Source organism: Clinocottus analis, unplaced genomic scaffold, assembly GCF_023055335.1.
Source record: "Clinocottus analis isolate CAN_PGR_092001 unplaced genomic scaffold, fCliAna1.0.p SCAF_4, whole genome shotgun sequence".
Classification (NCBI taxonomy): Eukaryota; Metazoa; Chordata; class Actinopteri; order Perciformes; family Cottidae; genus Clinocottus; species Clinocottus analis.
Window position 1 is genome coordinate 11,244,563 of NW_027176153.1, and position 16,298 is coordinate 11,260,860.

At 42.8% G+C, this 16,298-nt stretch overlaps 1 protein-coding gene across 5 annotated transcripts in view; it reads right to left on the bottom strand.

Moving 5' to 3' along the window:
- The window catches only part of cep104 (centrosomal protein 104), a 28,865-nt gene that overhangs the window by 2,527 nt on the left and 10,040 nt on the right, over positions 1-16,298 (bottom strand). Inside the window, exons 11-21 of one of the 5 annotated variants that reach the window (XM_068597921.1) lie at positions 14,306-14,473; positions 13,307-13,480; positions 11,013-11,189; positions 7,908-8,108; positions 6,799-6,894; positions 6,473-6,554; positions 5,711-5,783; positions 5,453-5,561; positions 5,219-5,357; positions 3,234-3,301; positions 138-225 (exon numbers count right to left, since the gene is read on the bottom strand). In XM_068597921.1, the coding sequence (XP_068454022.1) occupies positions 138-225; positions 3,234-3,301; positions 5,219-5,357; positions 5,453-5,561; positions 5,711-5,783; positions 6,473-6,554; positions 6,799-6,894; positions 7,908-8,108; positions 11,013-11,189; positions 13,307-13,480; positions 14,306-14,473 (1,375 nt within the window). Of the gene's footprint in view, positions 1-137; positions 226-2,779; positions 3,082-3,233; positions 3,302-5,218; positions 5,358-5,452; positions 5,562-5,710; positions 5,784-6,472; positions 6,559-6,796; positions 6,895-7,907; positions 8,109-11,012; positions 11,190-13,306; positions 13,481-14,305; positions 14,474-16,298 lie in introns of those variants that run through there. The other 4 variants (XM_068597920.1, XM_068597919.1, XM_068597918.1 and 1 more) reach the window with 4 other exon arrangements.

Sequence of the window (16,298 nt, forward strand, 5' to 3'; positions counted from 1 at the left end):
CTGTTCCCCGAGGCAGGAAACCATAGGGGGAAAGGTTACAACATGAATGTTTTACCTACAAGCATGGGCACTGTGTACAGCCTTCACTCTGAGCGTTAGGGAGGCGGGTGCAAGCGGAAGGTGCATGAATGCTTTACCTTGTGCTGGCTGGGTTCTCTGGGACACCGCAGTCCTGCGTGAGTTTTGTTTACAGCCCTCCTTGCCCATGAGGTGAGCCTTCCAGGCCTGGAACGGGGACAAAGTAGCTCAGTGAGTTCGTTCCTCTCCTAGATACGTTCTCGATCGGGACAGCCACGGGCGACTGTAGGCCCAGTCAGGGCCCGAACGGCTGCCCCCCCCCCACTAACACTGCAGTCTTTCATTGAGTCAACGCTCACAGCTCTGTGCAGCAGGAATGTGACTTTCTGCAAGTTATATTTTTCTTCTTTCGTTTTTTAAGGGGTGTGTGAAAGGTGGGTGATTTTGAATGAGAACACAAATGAGGTACTGCTAAGGTTGCATAATAAAGCGTCACTGTACATTTGGGCTTAATTCCAGTATCTCTTATCCTACTTGGACAGCAAGTTGTTTGCAGAGAATACAAATAATTTGAATGATAAAACTCCTGGAAACTGTAAATATGTTGTGTAATTTATGTTGTTTTTTCTCTCCCCAGAACAGGCCAAAATGTTGACAAAGAGACTCACATTCCTGCTGAGCACAGAATCAAAGATTGACAGGCACGTTGCACAGCAAACATTAGCCACAGCAGCAACGACACAGGGGTAATAAATATCACTCATGAAGACTGCAATCCAGATCCACGTGCCGGTTCTGAGCGGGCCGTCTCTCCGGCACGGCTTAGCGATCACACATGAACCAGAACAGAGCGACCAGAAGGTTCCCAGTCACAACTGTGCTTCTGCTGCAACGAGCCAACATGACCCTTTGACATGATATACACCTGGCCACGACGCCATTACAGCCGGATTTGCTTGATTGGTCAAAATCAGAAGCCAGGAGCGACACTTTTAAACTGTGCCAGTGCAACGACTTACACCACGATGGAGTAATAAACGACTTCTATCAACTTCTGAAGCGACAATCCAAACGTGAAAACTCATTCCAGTTATAGTGTCTCGAACGAGCCTTTTGTTGCGATTTTCCGGCGTACCTCCCAGAATCAGAAGTGCGTAAGTTGAACCTTCTGCCTATCCGTGGTCACCACAGAAGTAGCATCATTTGTGTGCAACTTTTATCTTCCAATCAGTGGTTGGCTGTGATTATGATCCCACTGATGGGAACAAAGACCCACCCCCCCAGCAATATTTAAACCTAAGTCCCAGGGTTTTTAACAACCAGTGTGGATTCTTTGTTTTAGAACTTGCCTCTGCAAACAGGCCGGGTCGGGAAAGCTCTCGTGGGTCCTTGAAAAACGAGTTGCATGATTCATTAGTCGCGATGCTGACAGAAACGTAACGAAAGACAAATGAAAGGCTACACTGTTGTTTCATCTTTTAGTGGGGCGCAGAATCTTGTACACCGTGTATCCATTTTAAACTCCTGTCGCCAAAAGCCTGTGGACGGACACAAAGGACAAAGTGATGGGCGAGAAGCTCCAGGAGCGCGGAAATATGAGCACTGTTTCCTTGTGAGAGATAAGAACTATTCTCCATCGAGGTTCCTCAAGGTATTCAGTGTATGCTGTCGTTAACGGTTTTGATTACGTTTGCCTCAACGATACATTGTTTTTGTTGATTTGTATTGAAATAAGATTTCCAGGAAACCTTTAACTGCATTCCTTTCCCGTTATTGATCAAACTCTGCCGACATAATGCACAGCAGGGAGCCGCCACGGCAGGAAAGCTGTCAGCACGGTGGGAATCAAAGGAAACCTGAATTTGTCCAATTTTACAGCACAATAGTCTTCTTTTGTCCAGTGTTTATTATTAGTATCAAAAATAACAACATTATCTTAAACCCTCCTGACCACAAAGACGATATTGAGGGAAAGTACATCTATAAAAAATATATATTGATCAAAAATATAATTTCACAGCTACACCAGGACATTTTTGTCTTTACTTCCTCCCCAAATTAATAGGAATGTGAAGAATGAGATGGTATCTATTTCATCCTGAAACAAATGAAACAGGCCATTATGAACAAAGGCTCCGCCCGCTTTGAAGCTTTGAAGCCTTTAAAACGCCAACAATAGAAGTGTTTGACCTCGATACCTGTTTGCTCCTCAAGCCTCATATTAGATGCTTTTGGAGTTCCTGTGTTGATATCAAAGATTTTTTTTAAAAAGCCACAAAATAACATTTAGGCCCGAATTCTGTGAAAATCTTAATGGACCCAAGAGTTACACCTATTAGAGCCGAGGAGGCAGCCCTGTGCAAGAGCCTGAGGTTGTTGTGTGTGTGTTGTTTTTTTTAAAAACTTTATTGTATCGAAACAATAAGCTTGTTACTTTTGGTAAAGTTAACTGAAGGGACACCCTTCACATCTTGTTTTTGCTCATGCCACACACTATACACACCTCAAAAATTCCTAATTTACTTTGGAAACAAGTCTTGTGTTTTGTTTCGGTGTGAAACGATGGGGAAGTCCATCGTTTTCCCTCCACCTACTGCATGGACTAATCAACAGACTGATCGTGACCTTCAAGGCAGAGTAACCTTAAGTTTAAAAACTATGATGAAATCTATTAAGGCCAGGATGTCTGCATGCAAATTTTAAAGTCACTTTTAATTAAGGAACTTTTAATTTAGTTGATTTTGGCCATCCCTGTGGACAAAGGTGGTAGTGTGTACTAGTGCCAGAGTCTCATTTTACTGCAGTATGGGTCTGACAGTCTGCCTTGCTTAATCTGCCTTGCCTGCCTACAGCGGGCCCAGTAATATGGGCTGGGCCTCCAGCAGTGTGGTGTCGCTGGAGGAGCAGCGAAGCCAAACAAAGTGAAGCAAAGCTCCTGGCAGGAGGAGGAGACCCTTCTGTCGGGCAATGAGCTCTCTTCCTCCCGCAGAAAACGGTTCTTGGTTGGTTCATGTCCGTCTGGTCGCTGCCAGAGGCCCCACTGAGTCTGAGCTGAAGGAGTTCCTGAGATTGTTTCATAAGCAGTTAAAAGTTCCTCACAGTCACCTTTATTGTGCGTGGTGTTCCTATTTTTGGTCAGGTCTCCCACGTGAGAGAGATCTTTGATCTTAAGAGGACGAATCTGGTTAAAAAAAAAGAAAAAAGCAGAATCTCACCTTCTCTCCAGGCATGAAGTTGTTGTGACACAAAGGACAGTGGTTGGAGCCTTTACCCGAGATGGGGGCTGAAATATAAACACGACACCTTTACGCTACAGAATATACAATAGCAGAAAAAGGTCCCAAGAACATGCCAGAGAAAAGGACATTAGGTAAGGTGAACAGTTTTTCTCACATTACACTTGCAAGTAATGGGAACATTAGGCTGAATTCACAATTCAAATGTCTGTTTCCTCACATGACCAACCACAGGGGAAAGAAAGGTATATATATGTCTGGTAATGGTGACGTAGTGCAAGTCTCCAGTTTAAATGCCACAGTTACAGTAAACTTCAAACTGGAACAAAATAACAACCAGAAGATCCTCTCAGAAATGCTGACATCAGCTTTCAGACAGTAAATACTGGCAACTGTTTGAGACCTACACTGTGGAAAAGTACTGACGTTTGGATTTCCTAAAGGCTCCGTGGAGCATAGCGAACATTTGAGAATATTTCATGTTTTAAAAGAGCTTCAACTGTGGCCACAGATGTGTTGCAGGCCACCTGTCGGGGTGAGGTGGACTATCCGATAAACAGAGCCAAATATATTAAAACAGACAAACAGCTCAGCTGCACTGGGTGCAGGACAAAGGTCAGCAGAGGAAATCCAGGCTATTGAGAACCGAGGTAAACACCAGAAAGAAAGAAAAACATCTTTAGCCACCTGAGATTGGTGAATCACTGTTTCTGTGTCAATTCATTATTTGTGTGTGTCGTGGAGCATATGTGTCTTGTGAAACAAAGCATCTTAAGCATGCAAAGGTAAAGTTGGAGATGACTCAAATGTTTTATGTCAGATATCTGTTGCGTTGGTAGACCAAAGAGAAGGTGCAGCCAGACAGCACTTGATAGATACTCAAAGTATGGGCGGGCGGTTTGCAGTCAGTCCTGGGACTGCGTTACCTTTTTGCCCAGTTAGCTCACTTTCAGTTAGCGAGCAAGCTAGCTTGACAGGCTGTTGTGGTCGGGACAGGACAAGCATGAACACCAACAAGTAATTACTTCCCTCGGCTTCCTCCCCTTAAGTGTGGGATTTGTGGCATGCAATCATCTCAATTTAAGGACAAAACAGCAAGACAAGGATCCCAGCTTCTAACGGTTTGACATGCAGACAAAGTTATCAAATAGATTTTAGCTCAAACAGTGGAGTCTTTTTTTAAATGGCCTAGCCAATGACCCGACCTCAGTCGAACCGAGCATGTGGTCCCCCCCTCCTCTCAAAAACAAGCAAGACGTGCAGCTGGCTACATTACAGGCTTCACAGAGCATCTCCAGGGAAGATACCAGTTTCTGATGAACCCGGTCATTTACAAGCAACTAACAAGGAAAACAGATTCAATTGGCAGCACATCTTCATAGTGGAAGAGCATTTCTGAAAGGAGCTGATCTCCTTTTTTTGTTTTACCATTTGCCAGGTTCAAATTTGATGACTGCTTGCCGTATAATCTGACACAAACGATGTCCTGCGGATTGATGAACGCTAACAACTTTACAAAGTTGGAACTAATTCTGCAAGAGACTCCCTCTCTTTGTGCCATGAGGTGCAACAGTATAGCATTATTTGTAGAATTTAGTAATAATTTGGTTATTTTGAGTTTTATTAAATATGTTTTGGTTCTGTAATTGGTCATTGACAAATACAAAATGACACAGTTTTTCCAGTCTAATTTTTCCCCACATAGAAAAACGACCCATTCTGTGTGTCCTGATAGTCTTTTCCAATGTGCAATGTCCATAATTCTGGATTGGGAGCTTTGTTGCATGACACACTATGTCTGTGTCTGATCTGTCACCAATCAATAAAGACAAACCATTTTTTTACATTACCATTTAAATAAATAAAAAAACCTAATTAAACAAACAAGATTTGCAAGATTTTCATCACATAAGGAACTTCCTGAAATGCTCCAATGGCGTGAACGAGTTAAACCGAGAACTCACGGATGCAGGCGGGGCCCTGGACATGGCGGGTCAGCTCTTCAGTGGCCACGGCTTCGGAGCAGCGTGGGCACTGGCTGAACTTGGACCTGCTTTCACATTCGCCGAGCAGGTGCTCCGTGAGGCTGGCTATCTCCACTACCTGTGAACACAACGCAGAGCTGTGTGCTTGGGCTTTTTTTTTACCCAGCTGCAGGAGGACTACACACATGCCGCCTCCTTTGAAAATCAGTCTACCTGTCTACATTCGTCGCAGCGTCTCAGCATAGGACAGTGTTTCCAGTAGTGGAGGTCCAACCCGTCCTCTGTGAACGACTCATCCTTTTTACCGCAGAATATACACAGGCTGGAATGGTGGGAACAAGAACAAGAAAACATGGAACCTGTGATATCAGGACAAGATTAATATGTTATATACATATTTTTTTAGTTTTTTTTTGCATCTTCCTATTATTCCAGTCTAATTTATTCAAAGGTCTCCATTGAGTCTCTTACTTGTCCAGATAGTTGACAGATTGTTGGACGTCACTACCGTCCGTTACTTTGTTCTGCGGCACTTCATTGACAGCTGGAAATAAAGAAGAGAGCATCTGTTACCTGTCATGACGGCAGTATCAACGTCACCAACACTAAACTCGCCTCACATCAGAAATAGTTCAGTCAAATGAAATCAAAATCCTTCTACTGTGAGCAGTAAAACCTTCTTATATTTTGTCTCTATGGTTGCTGTTACTTAGCGACCGATTGGGTTGGGCCTGCACTCAATATCTGTAGGTTCGTGGTAAAATTGACGGGCAGCGTCGGTGTAATGCCTTATTGTTACGTTGTCTTCAAATGGAGCTTTTGTTTCCGTTGTTGGCGCGCTAAGACGAGCACCGTACTTGGGGTTCAAGTGGTTAAACTCCCGAGAGTATTGTTGCCGGGCAACTAACAACAAAAGTAGACGGTGTAAGGCTCCTTATCCCCTTTGGAAATGGTCATTGAATCTTTTTTTTGTTTGTGAGGACAAAAGAGTCGAACTACCGTCCTGTTTAAGTCATGATCCCTTCAAAGTAGTCTACATGAAGAGAACGGCTCCCATTTGAAGGCACGAGAGCTCACGCTCACATGACTCAAAGGACTACAGCAGCCACACGTTGACGTTTTGTGCCATAAAGCGATATCCCTTTGTGCTTTAAAGCAATCTAAATCAGAGCTGCTGGAGAGCAGTATGTATATAGTGGTATTCAGTCTTTCTTGTCAAAGATGTTTACGTACTTGTTTTACCAGCTTTTTGGGAGTCAGGTTTGGGGTCTTCTCTCTTGGGCATTTGTTCTTTGGTGCTTTCGTTTCCTCTCTCCTTGACCAGCGGACATGGAAAAATACGAATAGGTGTCAGAGAGCACTGTTCCAAAGAGAGCTGCTGTACGAGAAGGAAAGCTTTCCAGTGACGACAGACATAAACATAGCGGACCTCCTCTTGAGGCGATAATTGTACCAGTGTTGGTATCTGTTCAGTTTCTGACCACCCAGAGAAGCAACATTCTACCAGGAAAATTTGTAGCCATCATAAGAAGTGATGTAATTGTAGTGTAACGACCTACTGTGATCTCTTTCAAGGCGGCCAGCTGCTCCTGAAGAGAGTTAATCTCCTCCTTCTCTTTTTGCCCATCCTGCTGACCACCTCCCTTTTCCAAGATCTGGGAGAAAAGTGACCCACGGTCAGTTTTTCAGTTGCTTTTTCCTTCATGTTGCTCTTTTTTCTTCTCGTCGTATCCTTTCAGGATCACAGATCTTTTTCTTTTTTTCTCGCCACGCTCATGTCATTATTTTCATCTTTTAAACGGCTTTTAAAACGGCTCAAAGCTGTCCAGACTCTTGGAGCCATGACGTAATGGAAAGGCTAAGTCGTTAATAACGGCAGTGAAAATCGAAACGTGGTCACTGTGTGAGTCAGACGGTAACACAAGCTGACTTGTTTACCGGCTGTTTTTTCGTGGTTTCAGCTTGTGACAATCCTGAATCCCATCCTGTGAGGACGGAAAAGTCTGGTTTGTTGCTCGTGCATAATCTTAGTCCAGTCGGTGAGGACATGATGGATTGTGGAAGAGGTGCAACATTATGTACACATGATACTACCAATATATCTATGCATGTCTATCACAGATCATTTGTTTAACCATATGAATAGAAGACAGGAGGGAAGGAAGCAGCGCAGGAAGTTAGCCGTCTGTGCAACAGTAATCTTTGTCACCGTCAGCTTAGAAAAAAAGAAAAAAGACGTGACGTCATGCAGTCCTCTCTAAAACGCTCAAGGGAGTGCTCCCATCTGCCATGTCTGACAGTTTCACTGTCCACGTACCAGCTGCTGCTCGCCGACTACAATCTGTTTAAACAAGTGAATGCGTCGCCGGCCCGGCAGTTAGATGCGAACATTTTTTAACACTGTTAATATTTACACCCATTGCTGCAATATACTCCTCGTTGCTGTGTCTATGTTGTATTTTTATTTTTTTTTAAAGTACGTTGCTTTGGATAAAAGTGTCAGCTAAATGTAATGTAATATAAAATATTTGAAATGTTACATTTTCACAATAGCGATAGGAAATTTCAGTTATTTGATTGTATGTTGGATTGTATCCCTTCTTTACTCAAAGAATGACATGTTAATGAGAGCCCTATTTACAGTGAAGAAGAAAAAAACACTTCTTGCCTGAGTGTCCACCAGCTTTCCATCAATCTTGGCAAAGCCATCAAAGAGGGTTTTGAAGAGGAAGTACTTTCGTGCAGCAGCATTGTCGGGCGGCAGGTAGTGGAGGACAGCCGCTCGGTGTTGCTGGTACATGGATAGGATGACACGCACTGCTAGCTCTCGAACCGCCGGTGCATTGTGCTCCAAAGCTGCTGTGCAGAACTGACAGAGGAAAAAAAGGCTTTCTATCAATATGTGAACATTGGGCGAGAATTTGGATTGACTGGGTTTTCACTGTTCTAACATATCCCATGAGGCTTTGGTTTGCCCTTTTGAACACAGACACCTTTATTGGAAATGAGAAATGTATGTGGAACCGTAAGTAAGATTTAATCTTAAATGATAAAGAAGAAAAGAAAAAAACTCTTCTTTACACCTTGAAACAGAACTGTGGGTTAGCTTGTGAAATTGGGGGTCACAGGCTTGAGCTCATCAGTACATTGAAGTTGCTGCACCGCAGTCGGCTTTCTGCAGTGACCAGATGTCATGACATCAGGTTTAAATGTGTTTGAGAGGTGCCATTGAATGGAACTGGACTAATATTCTGTACATGATATTTAACAAATATAAGTATTACGAAGCCTTTTTTGCGGTCTGGATTCATGTGCAAAAACAGCAACATAGTGGAGGAAGTCCCTTCAGGAAAGTGCATGGCATGACGTAAAAGGAGCCCATTATCCCACAAAGCCTGTGTGCAGAGAGTCACAACACAATGGCACTCCCACCGAAAGAGGCCGTTAAAACTAAACTGTATAACGGCCTGGCTGCCCCTAGTTCAGCCCGCTCTGGAATAGTTTGCCATTATTCTCCGTGGTCTCTGTTGCCCACTTCTCATTTTAATTACAAGAAATTCAATCACCCTCCTTTTTCCCCCCTTCGGCTGCCGCTTCGGAGCAGATCACCGAGGTAACAGCAGGGGGAAAAGGAAACATTTTTCAAAATATAGCTGGGCAAACACTGTAGAGCTGTCAGGAGGGGTGAGTGAGGAGACTTATAACATCAGAGGATCATCCTTGAGTTTAATTCATCCGGGGTCCCAAATCTTTTTTTTCAGCACTGCGTGCCAGTTTTATATTAACTAAATTCTTGCTGACAGGTTTACTGTCCCTCACTCCCACTGCTGTTCTCCTTATACATCCATGGCCTTTCCAATCCACCAACAGGGTGGTGTGGCTCGTAGGTCTGTACCAAATAGTTCTACACTTTAAAGTGTCATTCAAGACATACTAATTATTATTATTAAAAACTTGAGCTGTTCATGGTGGTTTTTTTTTGAGCGGCCCAACTTTTTTGTGTAGACGCTCTAAGTGCCTCTTGTTGAAAAGCACTACCAGAATTTTTTGTCTACAGAAGAAAGTCTTACAGAAACATTGCATAAGATTGCAGCTTCCGGTCTCCCCCTCATCTTTTGCACTCTTTCCCTCTCAAACACACTGCGAGCGCTGTTGCAGTCCTTGTCTCTATAATTGTATTAGTCAATCAAAAGACGTTATTATTTAAATTATTCATAAGTTTTTATCAAAGGAAATATTCTCTTTTAATCTGTATTTTTCTGAGTGTTCTTTTGGTACAGCCCTAGTGGCTTGATGACGACACTCTTGACCTCACATCATGTGCGTTTGTGTTGTGGGTGTTGCAGAGGGGAGAAGTCCACACAAACAGACTATCATGTATAATTTGTAGTATTAAGGTTTTTTACTAATTTACTTCTTTTGCCATTTCGCAGTGGCAAATGCTCTGTGGGCCAGTGCTGGTCCAAGTCCGGGTGGTTGGGGACCGCCATAATAAATGAATTACACATTATCACCTGTTCCTGTAGTGCAACTTGTTTGTTTGTGCTTGGTGGCTTCTACCACTAAATCAAAAGAATTCCCAGGTGTATACACACATACCAACAGCATGAAATTTTTATCGAGGTGTATTTAATTCATTCTTATTTGGCGGCGAGATTTGATTCTAAGCCTCCTCCATCACCAGCTGCACTAAACCTGGTGTCTCCTACATGCTTGTCATCAAACTGTTTAATGTGGAAGTTGGGAGAACAGCCAGTCTTAAAGAATAAAGCATAGCCCTCCTGTGACGTCTCAATCCAGACTGGAAATGTTTCCCATGCAAACACGGGAGGCAGCCAATACAAAGACGACAGGCGCTGAGTAAGCATGCACGAACATGCAAACACAGGCCACCCAATGCCATCTGTGTGGCTTTGGCTTCGGAGGCTTGGAGAAACTCAGAGGACAAACCTAACAATTTGCTCTCGCTGATAAAAAAGATGTGCATAGTCAAGAGAAGGGCAAAGTGAAGGGGGGATGGGTGGAGGACAGGTCGTAAACTAGGGAGGGGAGGACGGGACCCGGCTTGTTGTCCTGCAGTTGGTCAACAGTTGGACAGTTTGCACGTATATATGAGGTCACCACTGGAAACCAGAGGAGTGCAGGGGACGTACAGTGGATGCCAATGATGACAACATTGTCTCAGCTGACTGGAGCTCACTGACATCCTGTCTGAATAGCCTCAGAAAGACAGGGAGGGACTGATCCCCTTTCAGTTAGTCACACTGTGATACCAAAGCCAAATGCAACGGAAAGCCCGCCAGACAAATGCCTACTTTTATGTAGAATAATACGGGCATTGTACTGTATGTATCTAGAGACAGAGGCTATGTTATGACTTGTGATTGCTATTTTCAGATTGGGATGAGACAAATTCTACACTTCATCAAACAAAAAAGGTGTAGTTGTATTTTTTTGTGAGATTTTAAGGGTTTAAAATCCCCTAAAAATGTTTCAGTGTACCAGAAATGTAAAGAGTCTGGAAGCTGAAGGCTGTTGTGCTGGAAATGTTTCCCTCTACATGGTAAAATAATAATCAAGATTAAAGAAAATCATAGCAACCAAAGTTGTTCTAAACTTTCATTCTGAGACTTTTGGGGTCCGACCGTCTAAATTTAGTTACCAAACAAAAGGTTGTTCATCAACTTCTGTATCCAAGACTAGAATAATTTACATTGAAACAAAACCACAGATGCAAAATATAGCTGCGTTGAGCACGATTTAGGTCTCTTACCGTCATGACATTGTCCAAGGTGAAGCCAGAGGTTTCTGTACCCAGTTCGGCGAGTAGCTTCTGGAGCAGCTCGGTCCGACTCTGAGCCAGACGACAGGGGAAGTTGGATTTGAAGGGCTTCACCAGCTCACAGGGGATTATCTGCAGAGCTCGTACATCCTTCAAAACAGCCATTTCCTTAAAGAAGGACATTCAAAAGCGACGATGACTTTGGAACGTACAGTGTCAAAAACATGCAATGTCAATGGAGACTTACAGGGTACCGGCCCGTTTAAATGAAGGGGTACAGTAGCCTAATATTTGTGCTGTGTACAGTAAGCCACCAACAAAACACATCTGAGTGACGCTACACGTGATGATTTGTCATTCAACACAAGGATCTGTTCGAGGGACAAGTCATGACAGAGAATACAAGAGTACAATTAAAGATGGAGGATGGTTTGATGGAAGATGTTTTATGTTGAGGAATTGAGTCTCTGAATCAAAGTTGTCTTTCGTCTGTTTATTCTTGCAAGAAGGAAAAAGTATGCAACAGTCACTCAGAGCAGTCTGTGACACAAGATTCAATGAAACAACAGTCACCACCCTACTTTATACATGATGAGGGTTACGCCTCTAACAAAATGGGCTTTCAGTAATTGCTCTGACGGAGCTCTGAACAGATCCAGAATGAAAAGCCAAGATTTCAGAGGGCCGGGACTCATGGCAACTGTCTGCACAGCTGCGGCCTGAGTCGAACTGAAAAGAGAAGCTACTGTAGCTCATAAAGACCTCCATCCCTTTATTACTCATCAGACACACCAACGCATGAGTTACACTGCAACCGATTCCAGCTGGCAAATGCACACTACGCAATGTGCACACAGAGTTAGACATTAAATTCACTTATGAGGTGTGAGTAAACACACCACCTAAACAGCAACGACCCCAGTTTAGCTACTTACTGCATCAGCGGATTGCATAAACACACACAACTATATTCATCATACATACATATGTATACACAACGTTCCAATTCAATGGGGACTGTAACTGTGTGAATACAACATTGAGCGTTCCACTCCACCTTTAAACAACCAAAGGCATCCATGGTCAAGACTTTACATTTGGCTGTTGAAACATTGTCTATAAAATATATTTTTTAAATAATTTAAAAAAAGAAGCTCATTCTGTTTTGACAGTACTAGTTTCATGATTAAAAAATAAATAATATGTTCAATCCTGACTTTATAAATATCTCTTCTGCTTCTGCTCATACTCTCTTTCAAATGAGCTCAATGTTCCTGCAGAGGCACAGAGTCTCTCTTTGACTGTACATAATTTACGAGCTCTTTGAACCTTCTATTTTTTATGGGTGGTGCATATTTCTTGCAGAATTCGCCTGGTTTCTGAGAGATAAAGTAGTATAGGCCGATTAAAAGTATTGTCTCAATTGAAAAATACAGACAGAGACCAAGCAGGCAATGTTTGCTAGTTTTCCCTTGAAGGAAGTGAGATTGGATTTCACACATGTTGGCTCTGTTTCCTCTGTTTACCCATTCTGGAGTGTGTCAATAAGGCACCTTTTTGTATTGAATGCAGATCTCTTAATGTGTAATTCTCAATATAGTATAGTCATTTGATAGGTTTTATGGAAAAGGAGAATGATTTCAGACTTCATTTGATCGTCTCTCCTTTTTATGTTTAAAAAAAATACAGTTTAACTTCCGTGTCATTTTCATAGTTTGTTTTTCAACTGGCTTCCGTCATATGGATCAGTGCAGAAGAAAAATATGTATTCATTGTTTCTGACCATAAAGTAGTTATAATGTTATCATTTAGATAAAATCTAAATGAATCTCTCTCAGAGAAGGACACATGCACTATATTCTCACTCCTCCGACTTCCCTTTAATATTATAAATACTTTATTGTCTATATTCATGTATTTATGGTTCTTATTTGGTTTATTTTCAAGACTACGTTGGTACATGTTGAAAAAGAATCTCAAGAAACAACTACACCTTCAAATTTGACGTGCAATAACCATAAACAAATGAGATTAGCACCGACGACATCAGCTGCCTAATCACTTCATTTTACACTAAACATTCTTAACATTATCAGCCAACGGTTTTTGCAGAGCTTTACTCATGCGAAGCTGGTTGAGGGAGTGAATGCAGATCTTAAAGTCATCTGCTCTTTGGTCAAAGCAAAGCTGCTACGGAGGCAGTGGGGCAGGCTGACAGAAGGCCAAGGGGCTAATGGTAATCAACTGATGCCACATAAACCAGTGAGTCCAGTGTGTTACAATACCTGAATGAAGGCAGTGGCCGTGCTCCGGAGGCGGCTCACTGAGTCCCCAGTCCTGGCCAGCAGGTTGGGCCACGTCTGATCTACACAGTGGGTCACCTCGGACCGGCCCAGCCCCAGACCCGGGATCACCTGGCTCAGCAGTAGCCGCAGCAACTTCAAGGCGGCGTAGAAAACCTGAGGAGAGACACATTGGACTTTTAGCTCCAAACTTAGTAGACTTGCCAAGAAAAGCTAGCACCAGGGTGATGTCAATTAGCATGGAGGCTAGACTTGACAATGTTTATTTTGAGTTGGTTAGAGTGCGCAGATGGAGAGCAACAATCAGTTAACAAAGATTCCAACTAGCAATTGAATTATCAATATTTGGAAAATGTTGTGTTTATAAGGCAGATTTAGACATAGAACTGTCACCGTGGGGCAAAAAGGCAACAGGGGATAACCCCAAATGCAGATAGATAGGCAAGCTAATGACAAGAACAAAAACACCATGGCCTGCATTCAGTACCCACGATAACATGACACAACATGCAAATTAGACCACAGAGTTGGCCAAGAATGGTGTTTTACATTTGCAGAACAGCAAATCAATCGGTTGACTTCTTAATGGAGCATTCTGTGTTTCAACACAGCCAGGGAAATAAATCACGAGAACTATTGAGGCACTACTTCCTTCATTACCGTACCACAGTAGACGACTTCCAGAAAGGGGTTACAAGGCCATCCTTGTCAAAACGGTTTAATTAAGAAAGCCAGCTCTGGCACAGCTAGGGTTGCACATGGGACAGGATCAACGTTGTTGAGCGCGTGCATATGATTTGACTACATGAACATTAGCTGTGTTTGTAAAATGAATCCGGATAACATGATTTATTGAGAACTTTGACAGTAATAAAGTGAAAATATCCATTACGACCTAATAGGACAGTTGGCTGACGATGAGGTTTTTGTTCCAATTTCGTATGCACACGCGGACAACTGTCTTTTGAGGACGTGACTCACAGATGACACTTTATCCAAAAGAGCCTTCTTGACCAGGAAGACTGCCGCTCTTGTCATGGTTCTCAGCTCCTCCTTAGGAGTGGAGGGTGACAACTCCAAAAGCTTCTTGTGCGCAGCCAGGAGAGCATCCTCTCTGTAGGACCAAGTTTTGGAATACGCCCCAGCCACCTGAAAAAGAGGATGGGGCAATAGATTACCCAAGGAAATTAAAAATATCCATTATATGGGAATTACAGCACATGTGGATAGAGATTTGTTAAAGGACTCTTTGCCAGACCTTAGTGCTGCATTCAACACCAAGACTGAAGTTATTTTACTTGGCCCAGAACACCTCAGAAATCAATTATCTAATGATATAGTTTCTCTTGATGGCATTGCTCTGGCATCCAGCACCAATGTAAAGAATCTCAGAGTTATCTTTAATCAGGACTTGTCTTTTAACTCCCACATAAAACCAATCTCAAGAAAAGCCTTTTTTCACATAACTTTCAAAACATCAGACACAACTTGTCTCAAAGCAATGCAGAAAAATGATTCTCGCATTTGTTATTTCTAGACTGCTTTACTGTAACTCCTTGTTATCAGGCTGCTCTAATAAGTGTCTTAAATCTATCCAGTTATCCAGAATGCTGCAGCTCATGAACTAACAACAACTAAGAAGAGAGATCACATTAGTCCTGTATTAGCTGCCAATGGCTTCCTGTAAGATCAAGAATCACATTTAAAATCCTTCTCCTCACCTACAGAGCCTTAACTGGTGATGCACCATCATAGCTTAAGGTGCCTGTAGTACCATACTACCCCTCTAGAGAGCTGCGCTCACTGGATGCTTGGCTACTTGTGGTTCCTACAGTCTTAAAAAGTAGGATGGGGGCCAGAGCCTTCAGTTATCAAGCTCCTCTTCTTTGGAACCAGCTTCCACTTTCAGTCCGTGGGGTAGGCACGGTCACCTCATTTAAGATTGGACTCGAGACTTTCCTCTTTGACAGCGCTAATAATTAGGGCTGGCTCGGGTTTGCCCCGGTCCAGCCCATAGATATGCTGCTATAGGTCTAGACTGCTGGGGGACATCTTATGATACATTAAGCTTCTATCTCCTCTACTTGCTCTCCTTCTTGGTGAATTCATGTCTCTTCAAAGCACATCTGATAGCCCTAAACTGTGTTTTTAAAGGACTCAGAAGTTCATTGAGTGAGCGATTCAGGATGCCAAAGTGTTCTACTGAACGACTCAAAATGTTTTTTTGTCTGGCAGCAGTTTTCTAATCTAATCTAATGTATTACTAACCCTACTTCTTCCCCGGAGCCTTTATGCTTTTTCGCCTCAAGTTTCCATGCATCGTGGCTGTCTGGAGCCGGTCCTGCCTCCTGCTATGGCGGCTCTGCTGCAGTGGCGTACCTAGGCTAAAACATTCGGGGCAAAAGCCCCGGATGTTTTTTTAATTAGCCCCGAATATTATTTTAACTAGAGGGACGTTGCTGCGAGTTGGTATTACATGGGAAAGAAACTTTCTGTTATTATTAGCATCTGTCTGTAAATGCAATTGTAGTGTGTGAGACTTGTGTACCTAAAATTAATTAAACTTGGGCTTCTTCTGGAGGGGAAAGTAGCTAAAGTTAATGTGAGGGTATAACGTCGAACCATCTTGTTTATTTTCTTTTTCATGAAATGCCTCAATTCAATTCAGTCCAGAAGAGCAGGTACCTGTAGGGTAAAAGTCTGCTAGACTTTTTAAGGCTAAGCCCTAAATGTGTCAAAATCCAAGATATGCCTCTGCTCTGCTGATGCCCCCCGTCTCTATCTCCTTCTGCTGAGATGGATCGTGGTTATTTGGATGGTGGTCGATGCTTACTCTTCATTATATGAATAATTTCTGTCATATTTATTGAATGTGCTGTAACATTGTTACATTCTGTACACATGACATCTATTGCTTCTGTCCATCCGGCCAGAGAGATCCTCCTCTGTTGCTCTCACGAGGGTTTATTTCTTT